Source organism: Mus pahari, chromosome 1, assembly GCF_900095145.1.
Source record: "Mus pahari chromosome 1, PAHARI_EIJ_v1.1, whole genome shotgun sequence".
Classification (NCBI taxonomy): domain Eukaryota; kingdom Metazoa; phylum Chordata; class Mammalia; order Rodentia; family Muridae; genus Mus; species Mus pahari.
Window position 1 is genome coordinate 76,200,827 of NC_034590.1, and position 16,805 is coordinate 76,217,631.

General features: G+C 37.1%; 1 protein-coding gene across 1 annotated transcript; it reads right to left on the reverse strand.

The window, feature by feature from the left end:
• Positions 1-2,426: 2,426 nt before the first annotated feature.
• LOC110331452 (olfactory receptor 2AG1-like) lies at positions 2,427-3,362 on the reverse strand. The gene has a single exon (XM_021212064.1). The coding sequence runs from the start codon at positions 3,360-3,362 to the stop codon at positions 2,427-2,429; it is 936 nt and encodes a 311-aa protein (XP_021067723.1).
• Positions 3,363-16,805: the final 13,443 nt, after the last annotated feature.

Genomic DNA, 16,805 nt, shown 5'->3' on the forward strand with positions numbered 1-16,805 from the left:
ATAAAAAATAGATATAAATTATAAAATGAACCAGAAGCCTATAAAATTCAAAAATTATTCCTAAATAAATCATGGAAAATAATCATTTAAGAATAAAATATCATTGAAAGAAAATATAAAACAAAATATTTCCTCATTTAAAAATTTTCAATTATAAGTATTAAAAAGTTAAATGACAAATTAAAAAGTAATTATTACTATAGATATAATGAAGCAATGTTAAAGATCTAAATACATAAATGAAAAACCTATAAATGATGCAAATTAATTTTTGAAAGAAATCTTTATTTACTTTACTACATAAATGCATCATATTGTATGGGTTAGTGTTGTTCTGTGTTATTCTTCATGTAAGTGTACATCTGAATAACCTTAACATCAGAATAAATACTTATCCTGTCAAATATTTATTATTGATTTACAGAGAAAACTTTCAAAATCCTGACTTTTAGGTTTTAAAAAGCACTGTATATCATTTTTATGTATTCTCACATTACTATGCAACATCACATCAGAAGCTGTTGGTGCTACCTAACTGCAACTTTCTACCTGTCAATGATGATCAATACCTCCCTGATCCTGTCCCTTACCATCAACTTTCCCCAGCATCTGGTAAGCACTGTTCTATATTCAGTTTTTATGATAGCAACTCAGAATGATTTTTATTGTGTTATAAATAAATTAGCTAGAAGACTTCCTTTGAGTTAAACATGAGCATGAAAAATTATCCAATTTCTATAAATGCAATACAACCTTCTATAATATAGAATATTAAATTAGCAAGAAAATAAGTTACACTGTTTATTCCTACTATTATTCCAATTTTAACTTATTTGTACATTGAAACACTTTTATAAGTTCTATTTTTTACTGAATTACAAGATACTAGATTTCCACATTTTTATATACCTTTCAACTTCTCTGCACCTCCATCTTCCTACCTCTTCTCGGCTTAAACTCCCTCCTTCCAATATCTTATCTCTTTACCATGTTCTGCCAAACCCCATTGCTTACAGTTAGTTTCCCAATGCCCCCTTTCTAGTTTTCTAGCTTTACAAATACTCTAGGTTACGCACATGAACTAAGGATTTAGAGCTAGGATCCACAGATAAGAGAGAACATGTGGTTTTTGTTTTTCTGTATCTGTGTTACCTCACTTGGTATAATTATTTTTGTTTACAGTTGCATCAATTTAACTACAATATTCATTATTTCATTTTTCTTTTCAGGTGAACAAACTTCTGTAGTATATGTGTCCTAAATTTAGAGTATCCATTCATCCACTAATGGATATCTACAGTGATTCCATTTTCTATTGTGAAAAAGGGGCAATGAACATAAATTTTCAAGAGTCTTTATGGTAGGATGTAGAGTCCATTAGGCATTTGCCCAGAAGTGACATAACTGGGTCATATATTAGTTCTATGTCAAGCCTTTGGAGAAATTATTTGGAGACTTATTTCCATAAAGGCTACATTCACTAACATTTCCACTTTACTGTGTAGTATCCCTCACGCCACATCCATGGCAGTGTTTGTTGTTATTTCTCAAAGATGCTAATTCTAATCAGGGATTTATGGATACAAAGCTACAGAAATTATGCATATTCACAAGTAACAAGATGATGCTTTTGCACATGTATACATTGTACAATGTTTAAGGTAAATGCACATATTAAGCATATGGACCCTAGGAAGGTTTTGAGATATTTCAAGATATGATAGAAAAATTGGAAAAGCACCTATTATTATCATAGTATAGAAGTATAAATGTTTGGTTCAGTTCAGTTTCCATCATTGAAAATACAATGAAGAAAGAAAAAAATGTATACCACACACACACACACACACACACACACACACACACACATCCGCACACAAGCGCGCGCGCACACACACACACACACACACACACACACACACACACACACTATAATCCATGGATGGCATCTGTTCAGTCATCCTGAAGGCTGATGCTAATTCAACATTCAACAAAATTGTAACTAATTTTTTTACTAAAACATTATAAAAAAAACTCAAAAATCTTCCCTGATTTATGTGTGAATCATACTTGAAATATAATCATATTCTCACTTATTACCATTATACTTTATCATCTACAAAAGTTTCCAATTTCCAATGTAAAATGACTTTAGAACAGCTAAATTCTATCTACCACCTGGGCATGAACCTGGTCTTTGTGTCCATATATGACAAATCAACAGAGTCTCCAATATCTCCTGAAAAAGTTCACAAAACATTTCCAAAGAATTTCATACTTAATTGCTATTCCATACCTTTCTACCAAAAGACAAACTTCTTACTCTAGGATTTAGCAGAAGTTTTATTCACACCAGAATTCTGACTTTCTGAAAGAATTAAGTTTAAAAGGACTCCCTTTTAAACTAGGACTACCTAGATGTTGGGCTATGCTGACAACCGTTTTCCCAGAACTCTCTTCAAAGCTCCAGTGACCTCTTTATTCCTCAGGCTGTAGATGAGGGGATTCAGAGCCGGAGTGACAATTGTGTAGAACACTGAGCTGATATTGTCTTGTTTGGGGCTGTGGAAGGGACTGGGTAGAACATACATGAAGGAAGCACCCCCATACCACATCCCAACCACAGTCAGATGTGAAGAGCAGGTGACAAGGGCTTTCTTCCTGCCCTCGTTTGAGGGCATATTGAGCACAGTGAACAGAATTAGTGAGTAGGAGGCCAGAATGGCAGTAAGAGGAAGAATTAGCACAATAACCCCCATTAAATAAACCATGAGTTCATATGTGGAGGTGTCTGCACAGGCTAGCTTCAGCAATGGGGGTATCTCACAGAACAGGTGATTGATCTGACGATTTTTGCAGAAGGAATACTGCATGGTGTAGATGCTATATCCTAGAGCACTGAGGGATGCCAGGATCCATGAGGTGGCTATCATGAACCAGCAGACTTTGTGACTCATTAAGATTGTATAGTTCAGAGGTTGACAAATGGCTACATACCTGTCATAGGCCATAAAGGCCAGAAGAAGGTCCTCTGCACTACCCAGTGCCAGTTCTAGAAACATCTGAAGGGCACAACCTCCGAAGGATATGGTATTGTCTTTGAGGAGAAAATCCACAACAGCCTTGGGAGTGATAACTGATGTGAGGAGAAGGTCCATGAGAGAAAGCTGTCCAAGTAGAAGATACATGGGCACATGGAGCCTGGCATCCATAGTGATGACTAGAAGCAGCAGCCCATTGCTGGTCAGAGCTAAAAAGTACAGGGTTGTAATTGTGGCACATAGCAGTTCAGGAAAGCCACTGCCATCCAGAATCCCCACCAAGATGAAGCCACTTCCCAAGGTCGAGTTCCAGAGCTCCATTCTGTGTTATCTGCTTACCTGCTTAGAAATAGATGGCTCAGGTTGGGTGAACTTGTGCTAAAATGGGCCCTAATTCTGTGATATTAGAAATCCCTTAGGATTCCCAACATGACTTCCTATACTTTTTACACAAGTGGTTTTGCTTCTTAATTTTCAAATTTCTCATTCCTTTATAATTCTTTTTTGAATTTTTGTATATATTTTTTGAGAATTTCATACATGAGTACTGGATTTACTCCCATTCTTTCTCCCCCTCAACTCCTTCTATGTCCCCTACTCTAATAACTCATGAACTCTTATTCTTTAACTGTTATTGTTACACATGTGTGTGAGTACACACACACACACACACACACACACACAAGTGCACACGTATATACTCAGTCTATTTTGTGTTGCTCATATGCACATGTTTTTAAGGCTCATTTTCTACATCCCATCAGTCCACATTTGTTTGTGGCTAATCACATTAGAAATCAGGTTTTTTTCCCATGTTTGTTATCTCTCTTGCTCAGTCTCCCATTTTTCATGATCCTCAGAAAAGAATATTAATTCTCTAAAATATGCAGTATTATATTTAAGAAAATAATGCTATTAGAGTTAAAATTTTGGAATTAATTTGAACATCTTTGTTTTTATCAAATTATTGTATAGCTGTAAAGACAAAGAAATATAACATATAAGATCCTTCCATGGAAAACTAGTGTATTTTTTTCTCATAAGATATGATTAAAACAAATAAAAATAGCTATTTTATATTGTGCTATAGCCCAATAATCCTATCCAAATACAGTCTTTAATGCCAATATTCCAATTTCCCTCCTGCAATTCCAGAGTAATTGCACTCTGTAGGAACACAATTGAGAAGACCATTCTCTCTATTTTTAAAAATCTAACTGGTGCATAGTGCTCAATCTTATAAAGAATCCAACAAAGTCAGTAGTGTCATATCTATATCTGTGATCTGCATGCAACAGCACCACTAAAACCAACTCAGAGCATGAAATTAAAGATGTAGAAGTCAAGTGTCCTTATAGGGATCATTCACCCATGTCTTGGTATATGTATATTAACATTTCATTAGTCTCCATTGACTTCTCTGTGGATCGCCAGTACTTTAACACTTAAAAGGTGTGGAAGGGCAATAAAGCCCAAAGATCTAGCAAATCTGACAAAGTAGCTCAAGGTTTTAGGGCTGGCTTTGGATTCTGTGTTTTCATTAGCCACACTTAAAGGCTACACATTTCAATAAAATAGAAATGAAATGCTTACCTTACCTATTGAGAAAACTCCTGCTTGACCACTCCACCTACACTTAGACAGCTTGAAGAAAGAGGATGCAGCTTTCTTTGGCAGCACTTAATTAGTTTTGCTGTTAGTGAAGTATGTCCAAGGTCATCCAACATCAGTGTCAGGGCTGTCTAAGTTTTTCCTTTCATTTGCAGATGTACACTAAATGTAGCAGTGGGTTCAGTCAGGCCACTAAACATCTTTGGGTGATGTGGTATGGAGCAAGACGTTTTTCCTATTTTTAAGCCTGAGAATTTGTAGAAATTGAATTCTCAATTCATTCTAGGGAATGTCTCTTTGTGTCAATTTTGGGCTGCCTTTGGGTACAGATGCTCATGTTTCTTTACTCTTGATGTTTTCTGGCAACAGCATGTAGAAATTTGAAATTAGGAGAGATGACCAAAGGATGCCATTGAGCCTCACCTAAATATATCTGGGGCAAAAATAAGCTAGCAGTTTCTTGAGATTCTGTTTCATCTTCTGAGCCCAGGACCTTTTCTTTCTTTCTTTCTTTTTTTTTTCTTTTTCTTTTTTTTTTTTTTTGCCTGTGAATATTCTCAGAGGGGCTTATATCCCAGAAGAAAAGTCCCCCCTTGGAAGTACTGGTCTAGGAAAATAAAAGTTAATGAATTCTCTTGGGGGTGTTTCTTGGTTTTCTTTTCAGAAGTTCTTCTGTAACTAAATGAGCTATGAGGCCTTTCCGTGAATACAGGATCCAACCTCCTTATCCTCCCAAGTTCTGAGACTATAGGTTTCTTTGTAACCTTAAGGAAACACTGGCAGTCAATGTTTTCATTTCTAAGGGAATTTAGGGAATGTCTTGTATGGGTATCCTCATGGTCAATTCTCCAGCTGAGAAAAAAAGCTAGTTTCTCAGGTTCTTTAGGACTCTACTTACATTATTATGGTCCTTTATGGATGATATCCAACTTTCTATGGTTATTCCATGTAGAGTCTGTAGATGTGAAAGTCTCTCTCCATTGATATTTGGAGACTTATGACAGCTTCTATGACTATTTATTTCTTGTTAATGTTGGTAGTGGTTAAAAAAATGAGAGTTCCAAGTATTAGGTGGGAAATTAAAAACAAGTCCACATAATGCTAGAGTTGTAAAGGATCAATATTAATTAACATCTTTTAAATATTCCCATAAATTAAAGATAGACTGATGATTATATAAACATACTTGGTTGACAATTGTCTATCAATGGCAGAAATAGATGAGGAAGAGATGGGTTTTAAATGTTGAAGAAATAAAACAGCTCACATAGACTCTCAGGGCACAGCTGAAATGTTATCAGTGAATGAAATTGAAAGAAAAGAAAAGAGAACTCTATCCAAGGATTCTCAGTAAAATAACTTTAGTAAGAAGAAAAGTGATGTCTGTTGGATATATGATGTATAAGGAACCTTGCTGAGCTCAAAACAGATTTAATAATTGTCATATTTAACTCCTGAAATCTAAAAATATTTAGTTTTATAATCTTAAAGATTTATTATTTTTAATTATGTGAATGAGTTTGTGTCTGTTTGGGCCTATGTTCATGTGAATGCAGCTTCATTCAAAGGCCAGAAGTTCCTGAAGCTAGAGTTGCAGACACGTGTGAGCTCCCTATATGGGGACTGGGACCAGAACTCAAGTCCTTTGGAAAACCAGCAAGTGCTCTTACTCTGAGAAATCTATCCACATTTATATTTTTAAAAGTGTAAAGCCATAAAAATGATTACATAGAATAAGAGTTCATTATTTTTACTGAGTTATAGGAGCAGAGCATAAAAGCATCATAATCATTCGTTAATATTATCATTTCTGTTATTTTTTTAAGATTTATTTATTTATTATGTGTAAGTACACTGTATCTGTCTTCTGACACCCCAGAAGAGGGCATCAGATCTCATTATGGATGGTTGTGAGCCACCATGTGGTTGCTGGGATTTGAACTCGGGATCTTCTGAAGAGCAGTTAGTGCTCTTGCCTGCTGAGCCATCTCGCTAGCCCCCTGTTATATCTTTTTAAAAAGTATAAGTTAATATAGCAAAATCAGTCTGTTATTATTAATTTACAGCTTTGTAAGTTTTGATGAATACAATCATGTAATAAATACCAAAATTTAAAAACCCCAAAGTTTTTTTAACACCCCAAGTGTGCTAGTGCCCTTTAAAATATTTTTCATTTATTATTTGAAAATTTCATACATGCAAACTTGAAATTTGATCAAATCTACTCCCTGCTTCTTCCCACCACTACTACTTCAGATGTACTACCGCCAAATCTGGCTCCTAACCCAGCGCATCTTGTTTTGTTTAATAACCCATTGACTCTAATTATTGCTATCCATGTGTACATGGGAGTTTGGTCATTTAATGAAGAATGAACTGACTACAAGCTGAAATATCTCCAAAGAAAATTGATTCTCTTATCTCTCAGGAGCAATCATCTGCCGTAAGCACAGCATCAAAGGCCTCATGACTTTTTCCATCATCTACATTGAAATTTTTGCTGGGTTGATCTTTTGAAGCTGCCGAGTTCATGAGTGCAATAGCCATATTATGTCTGAATGATAGCATTCCATAGCCTTACTCTCATCTGCTTGTGCTTTCATTCTCTCTGCATTATCTTCTGCTCCATCTTCTGAGATAATTCCTGGGCCTTAGAAGAAGGAATGAGATATAGATGTCTCATTTGGGACTGAGAACTTTACAATCTCTTATCATTGCACATTGACCTATTATGTGTTTCTATATTAATTGCCATCTGTTGCAAAAAGTTTCTCTCAAGAGGCTGAAATATATACTTATTTATGGGTTTAAAAGTAAGTCCTTAGGAGTTGGGTTAAAGTTATGTTCATTTAGTTGAATATTAGCTGTAGATTTTTCCATATAGCCTAAGATATACCTGGTATTGTATTTATAGCTTTATCAACCATGCCAGGCATAGTTCCACAATGTGGAGTAGGCCTTAAATCCAAGCAGAAATTTTTGGATACTCCCATAGAATTTGTGCCACTACTGAACCAGTAGACACCATTCCAGGCATGCTACTATAGTTTACAGAGTTAATGTTACAATAAGACTAACGGTAACTTTTTTCCCCTAGTAGAATTTATTGATTGATGTTAGTCATAGATTACATAGTAGAGAGAGAGGCTCACCAAGATGCTAGGCCTTCATTTACTGAAGAAACAGAGGGGTTTTCAGCCTTCTTGGAAAAGACTGACAACCAACTAGTTCACCCCAGTTACTTTATTCAAACATAAAAAGTTAATTGGGGTTGGGAAAAGTTCTCTCTACCAAAGTTATTTTGTCCTTGCTGCCTACAAGAACAGAAAACCCACACAAATCAAGGCCCTTTGACCATGACTAGCCAGAATCAAAAGTAAGAAGTTCAAGTTTTCCAGGAGTGAGTGTCTTAGGACCAAGGTTGGTGCAGCTACATGTTTTCACCAAGTGCAGATTCTTTAGAGAAACATCATTTCTCCAAGGTTCATAGTCTCAGAACAATTTCTCAGCCTTCACTGATTGACCTGAACATAGCAATGGCTTTGTTAAAATATTTCACTCAAAGCCAGACCAAAGCACTTAAAGCAAGACATAAAGGCTTTACAATATGGATCACTATAGCATTCACAGTAACCTTCAGAACTTTGAAAGCAAGAGAGTAGGTATGAAAATTCCAGATACATATCAATTTGATATGTATGCTCTATCATTCAAATATATGATGTCTTTAGTAACAGTGCCTAACTATTAATTTCTGTAGTATTACCAATAGCATTGGCAATAACTTGTAACTTTTGTGAGTCCCACCAACCAACAACTACAATAGAGGTAACACATTCCTGGAGATGGTATCTTTATTTGATAGTCTGCATTGTCTGAAAAGTCATTGTCCCCATTATATGGTGACTTTAAACTTTTTTCATTATGTTTATGTATACATGTATGTTTTAGGAAGCTTAACCATAGTAACCCTTCTTACTCTATTATTCACACTTATTATACTAGCCTTTTTTTGCTTTAAAATCCCTTTTCAATTATCTATAATAAGATCAACTTGTCTGATGCAGCTGCAATAAGAGGCAGAGTACAAGATACTTCCTTTTACAAATAAGACTTTCTGAAGCAATCGCAGTCCATTTCCTTAAAAGTACTTCAGGGTGGTAAGTCGTGTTTGTCATTTTTACTTCCTTATGTTTTAGAAAGAATGCAGACAAATCTCTCTTGGATACAAAATTGTTTCCACAGCAAATAGTTGACCGTGTGAACTTGCTAACATATGACAAAAGGCAATAATTTGTCCCGGCCTCAAAGACTCACTCCTGGGAATATCTTGAGAAGATAGATAGATAGATAGATAGATAGATAGATAGATAGATAGATAGATAGATAGATAGATAGATAGATAGACATTTTCCTTATTTATATTTCAAATGTTTTCCTCTTTCCAGGTCTCCCCTTCAGAAACCCCCTATCTCATCCCCCTTCCCCTGTCTCTGTGACAGTACTCCCCCACCTTACCTACCCATTCCTGTCTTCCCTCCCTGCATTTCCCTACACTGGGGAATCAAACAACCTCAGGCCCAAGGGCCTCTTCTCCCACTGATGTTCAATAAGGCCATCCTCTGCCATATGTGTGGCCAAAGCCAAGGGTTCCTCCATGTGTATTCTTTGGTTGGAGGTCCAGTTCCTGGGAGCTCTGGGGATCTAACCTGTTAACACTGTTGCTCCCTCCATGGGGCAGCAAAACCCCCTTAGCACCTTCAGTCTCTTCTCCAACTCTCCTTCTGAGAACGCACACTCAGTCTAATGGTTGGTTGCCAGCATCCCTCTCGGTATTTGTCAGGCTCTGGCAGGGCTTCTTAGGACACAGCCATATCAGACTTCCATGAGCAAGCACTTCCCTGCATCCACAACAGCATCTGGGTTTAGTGGCTGTATATGGGATGGATTCCCAGGTGGGGCAGTTTCTAGATGGCATTTCCTTCAGTCTCTGCTCCACACTTTCTCTCCATGTTTCCTTCTGTATTTTGTTTCCCCTTTTAGAAACACTCAAGAAGCTGTACTCCATAAAATCAAATAAACCTATTAAAAATGAGGTACAGAGCTAAACAAAGAATTCTCAACTGAGGAATACCAAATGGCTGAGAAGCACCTGAAAAAATTGTTCAACATCCTTAATCATCAGGGAAATGCAACTCAAAACAACCCTGAGATTCCACCTCACACCAGTCAGAATAAAAAATTTAGGTGATAGCAGATGCTGAGGAGGATGTGGAGAAAGAGAAACACTCGTCCATTGCTGGTGGGATTGCAAGCTGGTACAAACATTCTGGAAATCAGTTTGGCGGTTCCTCAGAAAATTGGACGTAGTACTACCGGAAGATCTGGTAATACCTCTCCTGGGCATATACCCAGAAGATGTTCCAACTTGTAATAAGGATACATGCTTCACTATGTTCATAGCAGCCTTATGTATAATATCCAGAAGCTGGAAAGAACCCAGATGTCTCTCAACAGAAGAATGGATCCAGAAAATGTAGTACATTTACACAGTGGAGTAGTACTTAGCTATTAAAAACAATGAATTTATGAAATTCATAAGCAAATGGATATATCTGGAAGATATCATCCTGAGTAAGGTAACCCAAACACAAAAGAACACACATAATATACACTCACTGATAAGTGGATATTAGCCAAGAAACTTAGAACATACCTAAGATACAATTTGCAAAACACATGAAACTCAAGAAGGAAGACCAAAGTGTGTTTGTGTACTTTGTTCCTTCTTAGAATGGGGAACAAAATACCCATTGAAGGAGTTACGGAGACAAATTTTGGAGCAGAGCCTGAAGGAATGGCCATCCAGAGACTGCCCTAGTTGGGGATCCACCCATTAAACAACCACCAAAACCAGACACTAGGCAGATGCCAACAAGAACCTGCTGACAGGAGCCACATATAGCTGTCTCCTGCAAGGCTCCGCCAGTGCCTGGCAAATACAGAAGTGGATGCTCACAGTCATCCATTGGACAGAGCACAAGGTCCCCAATGAAGGAGCCAGAGAAATACCCAGGGAGCTAAAGGGGACTGAACCCCATAAAAGGAACATCAATATTAACTAACCAGTACCCTCAGTGCTCCTTGGAACTATACCACCAATCAATCAATATATATGTGTATATATATATATATATATATATATATATATATATATATATATATATATATATATGATGGAACTTGTGGCTCTAGATATATTTGTAGCAGAGGATGACCTAGCAGGTCATTCATGGGAGGAGAGGCCCTTGGTCCTGTGAATGCTCTATGCCCCAGTATAGGGGGATGCCAGGACCAGAAATGGGAGTGGGTGGTCTGGGGTGGGGGGCAAGGGGATAGGGGATTTTCAGAAGGGAGACTAGGAAAGGGGATAACATTTGAAATGTAAATAAAGAAAATATTTACTAATTTAAAAAAAAGAATGGATCAATTTGCATTCTTTGACATGTAGAATTCCAGTTGAACCAGCACCATTTGTTGAAAATGCTATCTTTTTTCCACTGGATGGTTTTAGGTTCTTTGTCAAAGATCAAGTGACCATAGGTGTGTGGGTTCATTTCTGGGTCTTCAATTCTATTCCTTTGATCTACCTGCCTGTCAGTGTACCAATACCATCCAGGTTTCATCACTATTTCTGTGTAGTACAGCTTGAGGTCAGGGATGGTGAATCCCCCAGAAGTTCTTTTACTGCTGAGAATAATTTTTGCTATCATGGGTTTTTTGTTATACCTAATGAATTTGAGAATTGTTCTTTCTTACTTTATGAAGAATTGAGTTGGAATTTTGATGGGGATTGCATTGATTCTGTAGATTGCTTTTGCAAGATGGCCATTTTTACTATATTAATCCTGCCAATCCATGAGCATGGGAGATCTGTCCATCTTCTGAGGACTTCTTTGATTTCTTTCTACAGAGACTTGAAGTTCTTGTCATACAGATCTTTCACTTGTTTGGTTAGAGACATACCAAGACATTTTACATTGTGTGTGGCTATAGTGAAGGGTGTCATTTCACTAACTTCTTTCTCAGCCCTTTGGGTCTTTAATTCTATTCCATTGAGTATAGGAGAGTTACTTGTTTGTTTAAGTTAATTTTATATCTGACTACTCTGAAGTTTTGTTTTCAGCTATAGGAGTTTTCTGTTGGAATTTGAGGGGTCATTTAAGTATACTATCATACTATCATATGATCTGCAAATAGTGATATTTTGACTTCTTCCTTTCCAATTTGTACCCCTTTGATCTCTTTTTGTTGTCTAATTGCTCTGGCTAGAACTTTAAGTACTATTTGAGTAGATAGGGAGAGAGAAAGCAGCATTGTCTTTTCTCTGATTTTAGTGTTATTGCTACAAGTTTCTCTCCGTTTAGTTTGATGTTGGCTATTGGTTTGCCGCATATTGCTTTTACTATGATTAGGTATGGAATTTGAATTCCTGATCTTTCCAGAACTTTTAACATGAAGGGATGTTGAATTTTGTCAAATGCTTTTTCAGCATCTAATGAGATGATCATGTTTTTTTTTCCTTTGAGTTTGTTTATGTAGTGGATTATGTTGATGGATTTCCAAACATTGAATCATTCCTAGATCCCTGGGATGAAGCCAACTTGATTGTGGTGAATGATCATTTTGATGTGTTCTTGGATTCCATTTGTGAGAATTTTATTGAGTATTTCTGCATCGATATTCATAAGGCATTTTGCATCTTCTTTGACTGTTGTGTCAATGTTTTCTATCATATCTTCTGTCCGTGATAGTCTCTATTTTTGGATTCTGTTGGTGATGACTCCTGATCTCCTTCCTAGGTTTTCTATCTCCAGGGTTTTTTCCCTTTATAGTTTCTTTATTGTTTCTATTTCCATTTTTAGATCCTGGATGGTTTTGTTCAATTCATTAACCTGTTTTATTGTATTTTCCTGTAATTCTTTAAGGGATTTTTGTGTTTTTTCTTTAAGAGCTTCTACCTGTTTGCCTGTGTTCTCCTGTATTTCTTTTTTCTTTTTAAAGTTTTTTTGTGTTTTTTTTTCCCCACTCACTCTGGACCTGCTTGCTTCAGCCCTGCTCTGGCTGGCTTTCTTTCTTTCTTTCTTTCTTTCTTTCTTTCTTTCTTTCTTTCTTTCTTTCTTTCTTTCTTTCTTTCTTTCTTTCTTTCTTTCTTTAATGTATATAAGTATACCATTTCTCTCTTCAGACACCAGAAGAGGCCATCAGATCCCATTACAGATGGTTGTGCACTACCATGTGATTGCTGGAAATTGAACTCAGGACCTCTGGAAGAACAGTAGTGCTCTTAACCACTGAGCTATCCTTACAGCCCCTCCAGTATTTCTTTAAGGGAGTTATTTATGTCTTTCTTAAAGTCCTCTATCATAATCATGAGATGTGACTTTAAATCAGAGTCTTGCTTTTCTGGTGTGCCAGGGTGTCCAGGGCTGCTGTGGTGGGAGAACTGGGTTCTGATGACACCAAGTAGCCTTGATTTCTATTGCTTATGTTCTTGATCTTGCCTCTTGCCATCTTGATATGTCTGGTGTTAGCTGGTCTTGATGTCTCTGACTGTGGCTTGTTCCTCCTGCAAGCCTGAGTGTCAGTACTCCTGGGAGACTGGTTCTTTCCAGGATGAATTTGGGTATGGAGAGCTATGGAACATAGTCAGCTCTGGAGTGCAGACAGAAACCAGAAGGATCCTGTCCCTGGCTTTTCTTTGGTTCCTGTGTCTTGATGGCTCTGGGTGGGTCCCTCTTGGGCCAGGAATTTGAATGAAGGAGGTTGTCTAACCTGTGCTCACAGGTATGTCAGCACTTCTGGGAGACTAGCTCTCTCCTGTTGGTATTTGGGTATGTAGCGCTGTGGCACAGGATCAGTTCTGGGCACTGGGGCATAGGATCAGCTCAAGGCACAGATGGAAACAAGAAGGATTCTCTTCCAGGCTGCTCCTTGGTTCCTGTGTCCTGAGGGTTCCAGTGGATCCTTCTGTGCAGAAGTGATTGTCTTAAGTGCACTCACAGGCTTGTCCAAACTCCTTGGAGGCCAGCTCTCTCATGGTCGTATTTATGTATGGAGCACTGTGACACAGGATTAGTTCTGGGTACAGAAGGAAACCGGAGAGATCCTGTCCTTATACTAGCTATGTTTTAACTCTCTTATTTTAAAAGCTTTCTCCCATGGCCCACTACTAGTTTCCTTACTTCTGTGGTTCTCTACTTTAAATACTTATGTCTTAGGACTCAAAGATAGCATTCACATATGTTGTTTTTAAAGCAAAATCTCAAACTTTGATTTTACCAAATGAAGACTTAGGAGTCTGACACTGTGGTGAAAGCCTATTAGCTCAGGGAGGCAATGAAAGCCCTCAGTAGACCTTCTTCAATTAATGTCCGAGAAAGAAAAACCCAGTTCTCCTTTTTAAAACATCTTTTAAACCCCTTCCAACTGAACATGCCTCCTTTCTACTTCTTGTGCATCTCATTTGTCCTTCTGACTTCTCACATTCTATGTTTTCTTCCTACATTCACTTCCTATCAACTGGTTGCTTGCTCTACCTCTTGATCAACAGTTGACTTTATTCAATCTTGTTTACAGAAAGCTCTTAGATTCAACATGTGTGCTAGGGCAGAGCCACACCGTAACTAGAAACAGGATTTTCCAATGTACAATCTCATAGTGTGATCAACTATCCCTCGATATTCTTGAATTAAAGGTATATGCTAATGCTGAGACACACCACAACTAGAGAAAAGTTTTCCCAGTATACAATCTCAGGGTTCGCAGTGTAAAATATAACAAATATCCTGAAACACACACATGAGAAAAACATATAGCATTTGTTTTTCTGGATCTGTATTTGTTTTTCTGGATCTGAGTTATATCACTCAAAACAACAATGAACATGAATTAACAAGAATTTCTGTTCTGCAAAGTTGCATGCTTGGTTATATGCCCACAATGGTTTAGTTTGATCATGAGGTAGATTAACTTCTAGCTTTTTCCATAATGGCTTCACCAGTTTGCATTAGCATCAATATGGCCATTATAACTGGGTTAAGATTTCAAAAAAGCTCCTTCTCAAGACCAAGGGCCTCTCCTTCCCAATGATGCCTGACTAGACCATCTTCTGCTACATATGAAGCTAGAGACACATGGCCCTTGGTCTTGCAAAGATTCTATGCCCCAGTACAGGGGAATGCCAGGGCCAGAAAGCTGAAGTGGGTGGGTTGGGGAGCAGGGTGTGGGGAGGATATAGGGGACTTTCAGGACAGCATTTGAAATGTAAATGAAGAAAATATCTAATAAGAAAAAAAGAAAAGAATTCCTCTCTTTTTCTTTTTTCATATAAACCCACCATTGTATTTCTTAAGCAGTGAAAAGAATAGATTTCAAATATTCTCTTCATAAAACAAGCATGTATCCACTTGGACTTGAGCTTTGTGCAAGGTGAAAAATATGAGTCTATTTTCATTTTTCTACATACAGACAGCCAGTTAGACAGCACCATTTACTGAAGATTGAAATATTGCATATTTTTGTCTTCTTTGTCAAAGATCAAATATTCATAAGTGTGTGGTTTTATTTCTGGGTCTTCAATTCTATTCCATTGATCAGCATGTCTGTCTCTGTACCAATACCATACATTTTTAATCACTATTGCTCTGTAGTACAGCTTGAGGTCAGGGATGGTGATTCCCCCAGCTGTTCTTTTATTGTTAAGAATTGTTTTCTCTGTTCTGGGTCTTTTGACTTTCCAGATGAATTTGAGAATTGCTCTTTCCATGTCTTTGAAGATTTTGTTGGGATTTTGATGGGTATTGCATTGAATGTATAGATTCCCTTTGATAGGATGGCCATTTTTACTATGTGAATTCTGACAATCCATGAGCATGGGAGATCTCTCCATTTTCTGAGATCTTTGATTTCTTTCTTGAGACACTTGAAGTTATTGTCTTACAGATCTTTCACTTGTTTGATTAGAGTTACCCCCAAGATATTTTATATTATTTGTGGCTACTGTGAAGGAAGTTGTTTCCCCAATTTCTTTCTCAGCCTGTTTATCATTTGTATAAAGGAAGGCTACTGATTTATTTGAGTTAATTTGATATCTGGCCACATTGCTGAAGTTGTTAATCAGCTGTAAATGTTCTCTGTTAGAATTGTGGGGGTTGCTTATGTATACTATCATATCATCTCCAAATAGTGATACCTTTATTTCTTCTTTGCCAAATTGTATCCCCTTAATCTCATTTTGTTCTTTTATTGTTGTAGCTAGCATTTCAAGTACTGTATTGAGTAGATATGGGACACTGGGCATTCTTGTCTTGTTCCCAATTTTAGTGGGATTGCTTCAAGTATGTCTCCATTTGATTTGATATTGACTGTTTTCAGTAAATTGTTTTTATTATGTTTGGGTATGGGCCTTGAATTCCTTATCTCTCCAATACTTTTAACATGAAGGGGTGTTGTATTTTGCCAAAAGCTTTTTCATCATCTAAGGAGATGATCAGGTGATTTTTTTATTTGAGTTTCTTTACATAGGGGATTATATTAATGGATTTTTGTATAGTAAAGCAACCTTGCATCCCTGTGACAAAGTCTACTTGATCATGGTGAATGGCAGTTTTGATGTGTTCTTGGATTTGATTTGCATGAATTTTATTGAGTATTTTTGCATTAATATTGATAAGCAGGATTGGTCTGAAGTTCTCTTTTTTGGTTGGGTTCTTGTGTAATTTAGGTATCAGAGTAATTGTGGCTTCATAGAATGAATTAGGTAGTGTTCCTTCTGTTCCTATTTTATGTAATAACTTGAGGAATATTGGTATCAGATCTCCTTTGAAAGTCTGGTAGATTTCTGCACTAAATCCATTTGTCCCTGAACTTTTTTTGGTTGGAGTGTTTTTTTGTTTTTGTTTTTTTTTTAACCAATTACAAACCAAGTATATACCTTAATTTTTATTTTTTTATTATTATTTTCTTTATTTACATTTCAAATGCTATCCCAAAAGTTCCCTATACCCCACCCCCGCCCCTGCTCCCCTACCCACCCACTCCCACTACTTGGCCCTGGCCTTCCCCTGTGCTGGGTCATATAAAGCTTACAAG

Excerpts from the sequence above, each read along its gene's own strand:
- LOC110331452 (XM_021212064.1), bottom strand. The coding sequence starts at position 3,362 with ATGGAGCTCTGGAACTCGACCTTGGGAAGTGGCTTCATCTTGGTGGGG.